The sequence below is a fragment of the Lissotriton vulgaris genome, chromosome 8, assembly GCF_964263255.1.
Source record: "Lissotriton vulgaris chromosome 8, aLisVul1.2, whole genome shotgun sequence".
In the NCBI taxonomy this organism is placed as follows: domain Eukaryota; kingdom Metazoa; phylum Chordata; class Amphibia; order Caudata; family Salamandridae; genus Lissotriton; species Lissotriton vulgaris.
This window is the reverse complement of record NC_141696.1, coordinates 361,947,607-361,963,164: the sequence shown is the minus strand read 5'-3', so window position 1 is coordinate 361,963,164 and position 15,558 is coordinate 361,947,607. Positions and strand designations below refer to the sequence as shown.

Below are 15,558 nucleotides of genomic sequence, written 5' to 3'. Positions count from 1 at the left end.
AACCAGCCCCTCCAGCAGGCGATCGCCTTCTCCGGCGCCCTCCACTAGAACCAGCGTGACTTCTGGCGCCAGAACTCCTTCTGCGCCTCTTAGGCGAGTTGGAACAACTCCTAGACGCTGATCTCTTCCTCCTAGACGCCGAGCGTCGTTTCTCCGGCCTCGAATGTCGTCTCCGCGACTCCGGCGTCGATCGCCGCCTCCGCGACGTGGAACGCTTCTTCCTCGCCGCCTCCGCGACGCCGAACGTTCAGACCTCGACGGCGAACGTCGGCTCTTCCTGGACGCCGACCGCTCCTTCGAGGACCTCGACGCCGAGGAGCCCCTCGACGCCGATCATCTTCTCGACGGCGAACGGCGGTGTCGCCTCAACGGCGAGCGCTGACGTACTTCGCTGCCTTCTTCGACGTCGATGGCTCGACGCTGATGTCAACGACGAATGGGCCGTCGACTGGGACTTCGACGGAGGCCTACCTCGGCCCTTCGACGTCTATCTTTCCCGTCGTCTCGACCCGGAGCCCCGGGGAGATGGTGAACACACCGTCGTCATCCCTCTCGACGTCGTCGTCGATGCAATCGACGTCGACGGAGACCGGGACCGTTTGCTGGTCTTCCTGCCTCTGGGGAGCCCCCCAGAGGCGTCAGCAGAGGCAGAGGGAGCCTTCCCGGTCTGCCCAGACCCACCTGCAGCCGTCTGACCTCCAGGCCTTGAAGACTAATCTTCAGCCTTTCCCTCAGAGTCCTTTCTGAAAGGTTCTTGCAGATGTCACACTCTTCAGGGACATGTGCTTCAGGAAGGCAGATGATGCAGACCTCGTGTGGATCAGTCTTGGCCTTCTTCCTCCCACATGCTGGGCATTTGTCGAAAAGAGCAGGCATTTTAGAGCCCTAAAAAGCCTGAACAAACACACAGGAGTGAAGGGAAAGCACCAAGACACAAACTGAACAATTTTAAATCACAAAGTGCACAAAATCCAATAAACCCTTGAAAAAGGGAGAGCTCAATGCACCAGGGTCCTGTTAGCAGGAACCGGAAAAAAGAACTGAAAGTAAATGGGACCTGCTGTGCATTCTGGGATACTGGGATACTGGGAGAAGTTCTGGAAAGTTCTCTTAAAGGCACAGTATCCTATTTAAGCCACATAATGACAGCCTATGGGGCTTGTTTGTCCAGGCCTTCCTCTCGATCATTCCAGAGGCTTTTACTGGTAGAGGCAAGTTTTTCTGTGAGGAAACTGGGCAGTCTGTGTTGTATGTGTGGTGTTTTTGGTGGAATTTCTAGTTGAAGTACTGGACAGTGTAGCCTGTGGATATAGGCTGCATTATTTGTCTTTAAATTCTCTCTTAAGTATCTTTGCAGTTCTGCAATTTTTTGACAACTTTTGATTGCCGGGGTCCACGCACATGAGCGGGACTATTCACTAGATTATGACTATACACATAGATCCCCTACTACAGAAACGTATTATCCTCCTCCAGTTGTTGCACTTGTTTCTTAAGGGTGGAAGTGTCTGAGGTGAGGGCTTCCGTTGTAGTCTCGACGTCCGAAATCTTGGAAGACATTTTGTTGAAATCAGCACGGATTAAAGCCAGGTCAATCGCAAGAGTCCCAATTCTGGAGTCCACCTTACTTAACGTCGCCATAATATCTTGTAGGGTGACCTCCTGCACAGCTCCTCCCGTCGTACCTGCGGATGAAGGAAAGTCCGTTTCTTGTGCTTCCCCCTGCAACTTGGTGTAAGTAAATTTGTCCAGCTTCAGCTGATTGGTCCCTTTCGAGTTCCTGCCACTCATGGTAGCGATGGAAGGGGGAAGCGCCCTTAGAACAGGATCCCAGCAATAGGTGCCCCCAGGAAAGTTTATTGCGTTCCTTCAAAGCAGTGAATGTAAATAAGTCCCAATTCCTGGAAAGGGGAGATCGCAAATACCTTAGGAAGGCAGATGAACCACCACAGTGAGTCGGGGGCGTCTGGTTGCGAGGGCAGATCAATTAACGCAGAATATGAACCTGGTAGGTATTCCATATAACCCTGCAGAATAAAGCAGTGTCCCAAGGGGCCTAGTGGCAGCCCAGCGGTGATTCCAATCCACGCCAGCGGATTGCGGTGCAGGATTATGTGGGAGGCTGGAGCCGTTCTATCCAATTCTCCATGGGCGTCCCAGGCAAGTGCTATGTTCAGGCTTATAAACAGAGCTTATTGTCCCAAAATGGCGGCCAGGGGGACCACCGGGGCGTTGCTTCAACCAGTCAGGGCTATAGCTCCAGTAGCGTTATTTAAACTGACTCTGATGCAATTTGCCTGTGCTAGGCCGCTCCACGGTAGCTGGGGGGGGGGGGGTGTAGGGGGGGTACTGCGCTCCGTCTTTTGGCCCTGTTGCTCCCTCTTGGCTCGATCCTTTTTTCCAGCACTTCTCCAGCCACCTCATGCCAGCTGGGACTGAACAGTCTTATGCGCGTGGAAAACAATGCTCCCACTCTTGCAATGGCGGCTGGGCGTTTTGCACGATCTCTGCCCAGACCGCTGAACTACTCTCATGCAACCCTGCTTTTTCCTGCCGCTACGCCCGGTCACCGGTCCTGTTGTGCGCCGCCCGCACTCACCACCTCCACAAGGATTGTTGAGGGGGGAGGAGGTCCCCGACCGTCGGTCCCTCCGTCTTCCTCGGATCCGGCCCGCAGGCCACCGTTAGCGGGTAGCAACACTACTGTGGATCCCAGCTGCAGTACGACGCTAGGCCTCAGTTCTCAGATGTCCGCTACGGCCGCAGGACAGTTTGTGGGTCTCTGCAATCGGCACCGGAAGGCGCAGCACATTTTCCGCCATGGCCCCAGACGTTTTGGGGTTGCTGAGGTCGCGGATAACTAATCAGATTGATGAGGCTCTGTGTTGGGAGCCTGGAGCCTATCTAGGCTGCGGCCATGCTTCTCGGCTGCCAGCCACGCCCCCCATTCTCTGCAGGTTTTGAATGCGGGGGTAGAAGGACACCAATCACTATGAGAGTCATTTTTTCTGTTTGCTTTCTTTGCCTCATCTCTGCCTAAGGCAGATATGCTATCTATGGTTTGAAGTTGTCATGATTCTTCAGTCTACGCCACCTTTGTGATAAGAACTACATCACAAAGATGATGAAGCGGTCTCGTTGCAGCCCGTGCTGTGTCGCCAGAACAGGATGGATAGCGCAGCAGTTTTGGCCTCAAGTCTGAAGGACCCACACATTCCTTGCTTTAAATGCCTCACTGTTAGGCGCCCTCCCTGTGCCCTAAAACACCTTGTAGCCTAAAATAAGGAGGTTAAATTGCACCCAGAATATGCTGTCTGGAACTCCATGGCCAATGTAGGAAGAATAGGTAAGTCTTGGGAGAAGCCACAAGATTCCTGCAGACTGCGGCAGTCTTGGGCTGGGCCTTCCTATAAAAGGAAGCCTCGCCTAGACCAAGCTGCCAGTTATTGAGAGCAGAAGCCACACAATGGAGCCATTGACGAGCGCTTCTCCCAACCTGACTGCAACATATCGAGGATTTCCTCTGTGAATCGACATGCATATCACAGATGATTCTAACAAGCAGGGAGCTAATTTTAGAAGAGGTCAGTCTTCTTCTTTTGACTCTCGTGTTGTAATTATTGTCTTCCGGAATGGAGGAGACCTTTGCTAAAACCAGATCTCCAGGCAGACATGCCTGGAGAACTTTAAAGGCTAGAATTTGAAAAACAAAAGCACACTCAAAGCCAAGATAAACTCTAATTGAGGTACCAGCGAAGGAACTGTTTGAATTTAGACATTACATAATAAACTCGGGAAAGCAAAGACTGGTTTTTATTATCACACTTTATGTTTAGGAGAAACAAAGCCAAACTTAAAGCAGAGATGGACTGCAATAGAGAATCCAAGAACAAAAATATCCGGGTGAAACAAACCTGTACTTTTGGTAAGTTCTATTCAGACAGTCTCACATGTTGCTGTTTGCGACCAGCATACTGTGCACAAACTGTCCTCTTTCTCTGCAGGGGCTCAGTTCAGATTCCTACTCCTCTCTTCTCCTCCCAGGGAATACACTATTATCCTAGTACTACAGTAGGCCTCCCAATTGTTCAACAAGTAGGACTCTTTTTTTTTTTTAAGTGTTGAGTACTAACCAACCACATAGTAGTAGAGTCATTAGTTTCTCAGATCTAATTTGGATCTAATCTGCGGGCCATATTTTCCGGTTCTTCTTTTTAATCCAGAACGGTTGCTCAGCCAACACTTGTTTCATCTGGGGAAGTACCCCAAGACTTCTACAGTGCTTGTGGCAAATTAAATGTGATTATAATCTCTCTGCCAGTTGTACTGCCGTCCTGGCTGGCGAATGGAAGTGAATGTTCTTAAAATGTAATTGGCCCGTATGTGGTGACCATGAGAGGGAGCCGAAAGTGGAAGCTTCACTGGTAATGCAGTGCCTGAATCTAGGGCAGGGCGCAGAGTAGCTGTGCCCAGCGCCCGTACGTGGTAGTAGAAACCAATGTAGGTATCTGTGGCAGCGAGTACGCTGCGTTCACCAAGAACCGTAGTGTCGGTGATCAGAAGTAAAAAGAAGAAACAATACTCCCTACGGGAGACAGCCATTATAATGCAACTTTTACAAAGTAATGCAATTACAACCCATCCTTTACATCGGAAGGTCCATTACAACGCATGCCATTACAACGCATATACCATTTCAACGCATGCCATTACAACTCACATTTGGTTATTTTTTTACTAATAGCCTATAAATAGGTATATTTATATGTGGACAGAAATTGTAGGCATTAACGATAAAAAGTACTCGCTTTAAAAATTAATACTCAGTTATTTATTTTAATACGTTAAAATATGTACTGTGTTCATTGTTTTTTTGTTATTTATATTATGTGTAAAACTATAATTTAATTTGCGTTTATATTTATGCCCATTATTTTGATTTGTGTTTGTTTTGTCCTCCATTTTGTTTGCCACGGGGTAAATGTAATGCCATGTAATGTCATGGAAACTGTTGAAGGACTTCAGGGTGAGCCTAGTTCCTTACATGGTGTCCGGATCCGCTCGTTTACGTTTCTGCTGTCTGCCTTTTCGAGTTTGGTTTTCAGAATCATTTATATTTAATGTTATTTTTTGTGAATTCTTTTAAAAGCGATTCATATATTTATTATTATTTAAAAAAAATACTTTTAATACTAGAGTATTTAAATTAATACCAGAGTTTTAATTTTTTTAATCAAGTGTTTTTATTGGTCAGTGTGTACAGTTTCTGCCCACATTTTAATACACGTCCCCACCCAAAACCCCTATTTTTCCTGCATCCCGTGCCAGGGGTTAATTTACAAATTTTATTAAAAAAATGCGTAGTAATAGCATGCGTAGTACTGTTTTGCGTTGTAATGGCACTTGCAATGCATTTCATATAATTGCGTTGTAATGGTATGCGTTCTAGTAACATACGTTGTAATAGACTATGCAATGTAAAAATTGCGATGTAAAAGCATGCGTTGTAATGGTATGCGTTGTATCGCCATACATCCCTCCATACTGTTCATCTTCATTCTAATTGTACCTATGTAACACTATATCTCCACTGAGTGACAAGTTATGATTCAGAGAACTGTTCTGCAGATACTGTTGACGTGTGGACAGGCTCGTTGTTATCAATGTATGTGGAAATGATAATAACATTGTACTATTAAGTTTCTGCATTTCACTCCAACTACTATTACCTGGTTTAAACAATATATATTTTGCACTGATATACAAAAAGATACCATAATTATATAAAAGTAATGCATTCCTCCCCACTTAATGCTTAGTCTCATGTAACCAATGTGGTTTAATATCCATACTAAAAAAATACCATCAGCTAGGGAAAGAAAACAATTTTTTGGTCATCTTTTTATCTGGTTTATTAAATATTGCTTCCCGAGGACATTTACAACAAGTCCGGTTCAGATTTATGGTAGAATTCAAAGCATTCATATTAAAATACAGCTTCAATATAAAGTTTTGTCACAGCTTTACAGTATTCCAAATTGACAAACTTACCTTTAAAAAAAGTATTACACCAAAACATAAGAAAACACATTTAAATAAACAAAAGGGTTTGGCATTTTCATAATTTCTGTAGTATAAAACAGAATATTAAATCTATGACTGGCGATTGGAGACCCTATATCCTATATTGAAATGTGTTCTAGTAAAACACACTATACAAGAGAACTATACAAAACATTTTTTAAATTAATTTACTTTTTTATGAAAAAGAAGTGCATCCCTGAAAGTAGTTGCCAGTTTTTTCCTTTGAGCGCTTCAAAAATTTGAACGTCATAATGTCCTTTCATTGGAAATCAAAAGGCTACATTTCATAAGAAACTGGTATTTGCATCTTTGCTGTTCTTCCAACCAGAGTCTTTCTCATCCATGCCAAAAAACAGTAGTGTCTATGGACGGCCTCCAGGTGGTAAGGTTAGATTTGCCATTAAATCTCTCACTGCTGGAAATATCGTGCAATCGCCTGCAAAAGTAAATGACTGTGTTACAATTTAAACCAAAAGGGTATTATACAAGAGTACATGCTTTCCTTTAGATGATGAGAACGTTTACACAGTTTCAGCTAATTATGTCCATTATTTAAGATACTGTGTAAGTTTCTTCCAAAATTAGTACCAAGACAAATGCTTCCATTCTAGTCAAAATATTACTGGGGAAAGGAAAATAGTATAAAAAATGCTATATTTTTAACTACATGACTAAATATTTGTGCTACATACATCCAGTATTTTACTTACTGTTTTCAATAAAAATGGCTTTGTTTGGAAGAGCACTGTTTTGAAGTTAACTGCCCTCAAATAAACGTACTATAAATAATAATGTATAACCATTGAACAAGTTACTAACCTTCAGTAACGCCTTATCAAGTAGACACTATATCTAGCCTCAGATTCCTTACCATATAATTTCCTTGTTTTCAGACTGGATCCCAAAGATTTTTTGTGAGCAGTACCCCTGCGTGCTAGTAGGTGGCGTTGATCAGCTCCGCGTGCGTTGTCGTCATTCGTGCCAGAAGTGGCGCCCGCAGCACGTAAATAGGCACCACCTAGTTGCGATGACGCCAGTTTCTTTTCATGACTTTCTAAGCCAGAAGCGCAGAGCCATGAAGAACACTAACCACTGGTATGAAAAACCAAGGCCCTGAAAAGGATCAGCCCTGTCCCTAGAAATCCGTTTGCAGAACGGGGAGGATGGGTGGGTAGGTAGGGAATCTGTGACTATAAATAGTCTCTAAAGGCGTTACCATCGGTGAGTAATTTATTAATGTAATAGAGACTTTTCGTCGCAGATTCCTCACCTTTGAATAGCTACCCAAGCAATACTATCCCCAGTGGTGTGTCTGCTGACATATTTCAAAGAAGGAAGTCCTGCAAGACCGACAGGCAAAGTGCCCATCCCCACAGACCAGACTGTCCATACAGTAATGTTTGGTGAACATATGCAGGAAGGCCCACGTTTCTACCTGGCAGATCTCTAGGACAGGAACTCCACGAGCTAACGTAAGGGTCGCAGGTTTAGCTCTGGCAGAATGAGCACGCAAACCTTCCGGAGATTGCTTCTAGGCCAATGGGTAGCAGAACTTAATGCAGAGCACAACCCATCTGGAGATGCTCCGCTTTTGCACAGCCCAAATTTTCTTCGCACCAACATACCCTTCGAAGAGTTGGTCGTCCACCTGGAACTGTTGTGTGCTGTCAATTTAGAATGACAACACTCTTTTTAGGTCCAGACGATGGCGTCGCTGCTCTTCTTTAGAGGGATGTGGAGAAGCGTACAAGGTGGGCAGAGTGACAGATTGGCCCACATAAAATGGGGAGACTACTTTCAGTAGAAAAGAGGCCTGTGTGCGAAGCACCAGTCTGCCAGGATAAACAGAGAGGTAAGGTGGGTTAGAAGATAGGGCCTGCATCTCACTCACTCTACGGGCCGATGTAATCGCCCAAAGGAAGGCTGTTTTGATTGTCAGAAGCCTGAGGGGAATATAATAGAGAGGATCGAAAGGAGAACACACAAAAAAAGTCAAAGCCAAATTAAGGTCCCACCGAGACATAATAAAGGGTGAAGGCGGGAAAGAGAAGGACAATGACTTTTAAGGAACTATGAAAAACAGGGTACTTTAACAATGAGGGTTGTTCAGGCAGCCACAGAAAGAGCAGACCGATTGCCTTTAAGAGTGCCCAGAGCTGAGCCCTGCTGGGCAAGGGAAAGAATGAAGAGTAAAACTTCAGAAAGGGAATCAATGTGTTTTTCTGTACACCATGCCACACATTTTTTCAAAGAGCAAGTGTATACCATCTTGGTGAGGAATGTCTGGCTGCTAAAATGACATTACAGACTTCGGGAGGAAGGTTGAAAGCTGTCAACTGTCGCCGCTCAATCTCAAAGCAAGAAGGTGGGGAGTGGACAGGTTCGGGTGAAAAACCCTTTCCTGCTGCTGCGACAGAAAATCCTCCCAGAGGATTAGAGAATCGATTGCCAAGCTCAATTTCTCAGGAAACGAAACTCTTCGTGCCCAGTCCAGAGCCACAAGGATTTCCTGGACCTGGTCAGTCCTGATCTTCCTGAGAACTCTGGGCAGGAGTGGTATGGGTGGAAAGGCATACACAAGGCCTGAGCTCTACTCGAGATGAAAAGCGTCTGAGCGAGAGCCGCCTTGGAAACTCCAGTGAGTAAACTGCAGCCATCATGCGTTCTAGAGAGAGGCGGACCGATCTAACCATTGCTCTACTCACTGTTGAAAGAGACCCTGCGCCACTTCTGGACGGATACGCCTTTCGTGATCTGCTAGGCATAGACAGCCGAGTTTGTCTACTCTGGTGTTGAGGGAACCTCCCAGGTGTTGAACAACCAGGGATATGTCCTCCTGTTCGCATTTCCAGAGATGCAGGGCCTCCTGTCAGAGGGACCACGACCCCACACCACCCTGCTTGTAGCAATACCACATGGCGGTGGTGTGGTCCATGACCGCCTGAACTAGCCTTCACCTGATGGAGGATAAAAAGGCTTTCAATGGTCGTCAGATTGCCCGGAGCTCCAGCGGGTTGATGTGGAGTTCGGATTCTGCCGGAGACCAGAGTCTTGTGATTGCCACCTCTCCCAAATAGCCGCCCCAGCTCGGGAGTGACACATCTGTCAACTACTGTGAGTTCTGGTTGGGGAAGGAAGAAGGGTTTACCTCTGATCCAATCACTGTTCGTTAGCCACCACTCCAGATTGTGCGCAGTTCCCTCCAAGATTTGGACTGTGTGGGAGAGGTTCTCCTGATGCTGTGACCATTGAAACTTCAAATCCTACTGCAGAGCACGCATATGTCATCCGGCGTGTGTCACAAGCAGGATGCAGGAAACCAGGCATCCCAACAGACTCATTGAATTCCAGGATAGACTCTGAAGCACAAGTTATTACTTGTGTAACGATATATCTGTAAGAGACATTAGTTAGTGATAGATTCCTTACCTTAGAATATCCCCAGGCGTCAGACTGGATCCGGAAAGTTTTGCGTAGCAGTACCCTTGCGCGTCGGTAGGCGTCGTCTGGGGCTCCGCGTCAGTCGTCGGCGTCGTGGGCGCCGTGATGACGTCGTCGGAGTACTTAGACGCCGCCTCCGCGTGCTGACGTCAGTTCTTAGCCACAGCTTTTCCGCGCCAGAAGCGCAGAGCCATGACAAAAACCGACACTGGTGCCAAGAAACTAGGGCCCTGAAAGGGGATGACCTTAACCCTAGATATCGGTTCGCAGAACGGGGAGGATGGGTGGGTCGGTAAGGAATCTATCACTAACTAATGTCTCTTACAGATATATCGTTACACAAGTAGTAACTTGTGCATCTGAAAGAGACACGTTAGTGATAGATTCCTTACCTTAGAATAGATACCCCAGCAATACCATTCCCGTGGTGGTGGGTCTGCGAACCAATATTTACACCAGAAAGTCCTGGAGAACGGAGCGGCCAAAGTAGCCGTCTCTCTGGACTTGACTATCCAGGCAGTAGTGCCTAGCAAACGTGTGCAACGAGGCCCACGTAGCTGCCTGGCAAATGTCCTGCAAGGGCACACCTCGGCCCAAGGCAGTTGTAGTGGCCGTGGCTCGAGTGGAATGAGCCCGCAGCCCAACAGGTGGTTCCTTCTTAGCCAAGGAGTAACACGCCTGAATGCACATGATAATCCATCGGGAGATGGTCCTCTTGTGCACCGCTTTCCCTTTCTTAGCGCATGCGTACCCAACAAAGAGTTGCTCATCCAACCGGAACTGGTGTGTGCGATCTAGATAGAACGAGAGCGCACGTTTTGGGTCCAGACGGTGGAGCCTCTCCTCCTCTCTCGAGGGGTGCGGAGGCGGAAAGAAGGTGGGCAATGTGATGGACTGCCCAATGTGGAAGGCCGTGACCACCTTAGGCAAGAAGGAGGGCCTAGTCCTCAAAACAACCTTGTCCGGATGGACTGAAAGGAAAGGAGGCTTACAAGAGAGCCTTGAGCTCACTCACTCTCCTGGCAGAAGTGATGGCTACCAGGAAGGCAGTCTTCAAAGAAAGAAGGCGAAGTGGACAGTTGTGAAGTGGCTCAGAGGGAGCGCACATCAGAAATGTTAGAACCAGGTTCAAGTCCCACTGAGGCACCACGAAGGGAACAGGAGGAAAAGTATGAGTGATGCCCTTCAGGAATCGATTTACGATAGGGGACTTGAACAAAGAAGGTTGGTCAGGCAGCCTCAGAAAGGCTGAAAGAGCCGAAAGATAGCCCTTGATAGTGCCCAGAGCAGAGCCCTGCTGGGCAAGAGAAAGAAGGAAGAGAAGAACCTCAGAGAGAGGGGCATTGAGGGGATCCACAGCCTTTGCTGTGCACCATGCCACAAATCTGTTCCACCTGCAGGCGTATACCGTCTTTGTGGAGGGACGCCTGGCTGCCAGAATGATGTTGCAAACTTCAGGAGGCAAGTCAAATGGCCTCAACTGTCGCCGCTCAATCTCCATGCATGGAGGTGGAGACTGGACAGGTTCGGGTGGAGGACCGTCCCCTGCTGCTGCGACAGAAGGTCCTCCTGAAGAGGCAGACGAACCGGGGGATCGACTGACATACTGAGTAGCTTGGGATACCAGTACCTTCGTGCCCAGTCCGGAGCCACAAGGATGACTTGTGCCCGGTCGCGCTTGATCTTCTTCAGCACTCTGGGCAGAAGAGGTATAGGCGGAAAGGCGTACAACAGACCGCACCTCCACTCGCGACGAAAAGCGTCTCAGAGCGAGTGCCGCCTTGGAAATTCCAACGCGCAGAACTGATGACACTGCGCGTTCTCTTCGGTGGCGAATAGATCTAACCAAGGCTCTCCCCATCGCAAAAAGAGGCCTTGCGCCACGTCCGAGTTCAGACGCCATTCGTGATCCATCGAGCACCGCCGGCTGAGTTCGTCCGCCCTGGCGTTCAGAGAACCTGCCAGGTGTTGAACCACCAGAGTCACGCCCTGATGTTCCAGCCATTGCCAGAGGCGCAGAGAGCCTCCTGGCATAGGGTCCACGACCCCACCCGCCCTGTTTGTTGCAGTACCACATGGCGGTGGTGTTGTCCGTGAACACCTGCACTGCACTCCCTCGGACAGACGGGAGGAATGCCTTCAGTACCAGACGAATCGCCCGCAGCTCCAACAGATTGATATGGAGCCGGGACTCCGCCGGAGACCAGAGTCCTCTGATCTCCGCCTCTCCCAAGTGGCCACCCCAGCCCTGGAGGGAGGCGTCCGTCACAACTACGTGCTCCGGTTGGGGTAGGGAGAGGGATCTGCCGTTGACCCAATCGCGGTCCGTGAGCCACCACTGCAGCTGTCTCGCAGTGCCCTCCGAGATCAGGACATGGTCGGACAGGTTGCCCCGGTGCTGGGCCCACTGAAACTTCAGGTCCCACTGCAGAGCCCGCATCCGCCACCGTGCGTGATGCACCAGAAGGATGCAGGAGGCCATCAGCCCCAGAAGCTGCAGCGTCAACCTGACCGAAACCCGGGATAACGGCCTGAAGATCGGAATCAGGGCCTGTATATCCCGGACCCGCTGTTCGGGCGGGTAAACCCGAAACTGCGCCGAGTCGAGAACCGCTCCGATGAAAAGGAGCTTCTGAGAGGGGCACAGGTGTGACTTCGGCACGTTGATGGAAAATCCCAGCCTGTGCAGCAGATCCGCCGTAGTCTGGAGGTGGTGGACGACTGCCTGGGGCGAGCCCGCCTTCAACAACCAGTCGTCTAGGTAGGGGAAGACTGAAACCCCTAACCTGCGCAGGTGAGCTGCGACCACCGCCATCACCTTCGTGAACACCCGTGGGGCGCTGGTAAGGCCGAAGGGGAGCACGGTAAACTGAAAGTGCTCGAGGCCTACCGTGAACCGCAGGTAACGCCGGTGGGCCGGCAGGACGGGGATGTGGAAATACGCATCCTGCAAGTCCAACGCTACCATCCAGTCTCCGGGGTCTAGGGCAGTCAAGACCTGAGCCAGTGTCAGCATTTTGAACTTCTCCTTCCGGAGGAAGCCGTTGACGTTCCTCAGATCCAAGATAGGGCGTAGGCCCCCTTTGCCCTTCTTGGGTACCAGGAAGTAGTGGGAGTAGCAACCACGTCCTACTTCTGGCCCAGGAACGCGCTCGATGGCCCCCTTGGCCAAGAGGGCCGAAACTTCCTCCTGCAGGAGCCGCAAGTGATCCCCCGATACGCAGTGGTGTTGTGGTGGCATGGCTTGAGGGGTCGTCTCGAAGGGGAGGGAGTAGCCCCTTCGGACGATCTGCAGCACCCACCTGTCCGAAGTGACTGTGCGCCAGTGAGAGTGGTGATGGCGAACCCTGCCTCCCACTGGCGTCACATGGGCCGAAAAGCACGGACTAGGAGGGTTTAGAGGCGGATGCTGCGGGGGCAGGTGTGGACTGGCTCCGCCTGTTTCCCCGACAACCTCCACGGCGGTTTCCACGGCCGCCGCCGCGCTGGACGACAGTTTGCGGCGATTGGCTGGCGGCACGTGTGGAGGCGCCCCTTCCCTGGCCACGAAAGGGGCGAAAGGCACTCACTTGCTGGCGCGGGCCGAGAGGCCCAAGGACTTGGCCGTAGCCCTGGAGTCCTTAAAGCGCTCAAGCGCGTGATCTGCCTTGTCGCCAAAGAGGCGACGGCCATCGAACGGCATGTCCATGAGTGTATTCTGAACGTCTGCCGAGAAGTTGGCGGATCTCAGCCAGGCGTGGCGTCGTATCGCCACCGTCGTAGCCATCGCTCTGCCCAGCGAGTCAGTAGTATCCAGTCCGTACCTGATATTAAGAAGGGCTTGGCCGAGTTTGGCCCGTACCTCCAACGGACACTCTGGCAGCACTTCCGCCACCGTTTCCCACAGAGAGTGGGTGTAACGGCCCAAGAGGCATGCAGTGTTGGAAGACCGCAGTCCCAAGCTAAGGGACGAGAACACCTTTTTGCCATAGGCCTCGTACCTCTTGGATTCCCGATCGGGGGGAGCCGTCGGGAAGGCGGTCTGGGAGTTAGAGGCCTGGATAACCAGACTCTCGGGGGTGGGGTGGGTGGACAGGAAACATGGGTCGCCTGTGGCCGGGCGGTGGCCTCTGGCCACGTTCCTATCTACAGGCGAACCTGTAGCGGGCCTGGACCAAGTGCCCAAAAGACCGTCCGTCAAGGCCTCATTAAACGGCAGCAGAGGCTCCATGGAGCATGACTGCGGCTTAAGGACCTCAGTGAGGAGGTTAGTCCTCACGGCCGCGACGGGGAGCTCAAGGCCCAAGGCCTTAGCAGCCCTCATCAACACCACACTATATGTAGCGCCCTCCTCCGAAGCCACGGTCGGAGGAGAGACGAATCCAGTGTCTGGAGAGGTGTCCAGGCCACTGGCCTTCCCAAGGTCTCCTGTCAAGTCCATGTTAGACTGACATTCCCTTGTCAGAGGGTCCTCAGACCCCTCCCAATTCTCCTCGTCCCCCATCTCCTGAGATTCAGGGTCATAAGCAAATGAGGTGGGTTCATAGAATTGAAATTCTCCGCACGGCGTCGAGAGCGGCGTCGGTAGACGTCGACCCGACGTCGGAACCCAGTGAGAGGAGGCATCGGGGCCGGCGCCGCCCGAGGACGACGCCAGAGGGGACACCATACGGACGGACCTCGGGGGGGGGGGGGGGGGGGTTGTAAGGTCCACCAGGGACGGTCCATCGCCCGATGAGGGTCCAGCGGCACCCTGCGGCGCCGGGCCCGAGGGCACCGGCGGTGTCGGGATCGTGGAGCCCTGCGGCGCCGGCGGCGTCGAGGCCGAAGCACCCGATGGCGTCGGGGTCATAGCCCCCGACCCACTAGGGCCCCCAGACGGGTTCACTGGGCCCGAAGGCGCTGTGGAATCCGTCGGAGGAGAAAGGGACCTCATGGCCATGAGGAAACGCTCGATCTCCTCCGGCGTCGCGTTCAGCCCAGGGACCGGGGGGTATGGGGCCGAATGCGGCGCCCGCGACTCCCGAGGAGCCGCGTAGGCGGTGTCACCCGAACCCCCGGCCGCATCGCGCGAGCTTCGGGGGGAGTCGGAAGAGCGATGATGTCTCTTCGACTTCTTGTGATTCTTACCTGATGACTTGGACCCGGAGGAGTGGCGCCGACTCCCGGAGCTATGACGGCTCCGTCCCCGCGATCTGTCCCTCGACCTCCCGTGGGACCGGGACCGCACTCGGCGCGGGGCCGACTGGCGGATTTCGAGTCGCCTGCGGGACTGCTCCCGCCTGGCCTTCCTCGAAAGGGCCCGACAGTCGGAGCAGGCCTCGTCGTCATGGTCGACGCCCAAACACATCAGGCACAGGCGGTGGGGATCCGTGACCGACATGGTACGGTTGCACTCGTAGCAATGCTTGAATCCGGGCATCCCTAACGGCACCGTCTGAGTCGTAAAGACTTCGAAATAGATCAAAAGAGATCACAAAAGTTTAGTCAAAAAGTGACTAGGGAACTGCTCTTTCCAGATCTGCGCTGGCTGGCGCGGAAAAAAGAAGAACTGACGTCAGCACGCGGAGGCGGCGTCTATGTACTCCGACGACGTCATCACGGCGCCCACGACGCCGACAACGGACGCGGAGCCGCAGACGACGCCTACCGACGCGCAAGGGTACTGCTACGCAAAACTTTCCGGATCCAGTCTGACGCCTGGGGATATTCTAAGGTAAGGAATCTATCACTAAAGTGTCTCATTCAGATACATTGGTATCACAGCCTGCTTATCCTGGACTCGACGCTAGGGAGGATAAGCCCGAAACTGCACTGTGTCCAGAACGGCTCGAATGAAATGGAGTTTCTGAGAGGGATTCAGGTGTGACTTTGGCATGTTGATAGTGAACCCCAGCGAGTGCAGGAGGCTCGCCATAGACTGGAGGTGGAAGATGACAGACTGGGGTGAGCCTGTCTTCAACAGAAAATCATCATGATAGGGGAAGACTGACACCCCTGATCTCCGCAGATGAGCTATAGGGAAGACTGACACCCCTGATCTCCGCAGATGAG

The 15,558-nt window shown here is 51.1% G+C and overlaps 1 protein-coding gene across 2 annotated transcripts in view; it reads right to left on the bottom strand.

Moving 5' to 3' along the window:
• Positions 1-5,886: 5,886 nt before the first annotated feature.
• Positions 5,887-15,558, bottom strand: part of MED14 (mediator complex subunit 14) — a 1,095,522-nt gene continuing 1,085,850 nt past the window's right edge. For both annotated transcript variants that reach the window (XM_086934128.1, XM_086934129.1), the window contains one exon: positions 5,887-6,520. In XM_086934128.1, the coding sequence (XP_086790254.1) occupies positions 6,447-6,520 (74 nt within the window). In that variant the 3' untranslated portion in view covers positions 5,887-6,446. The remainder of the gene's footprint in view (positions 6,521-15,558) is intronic.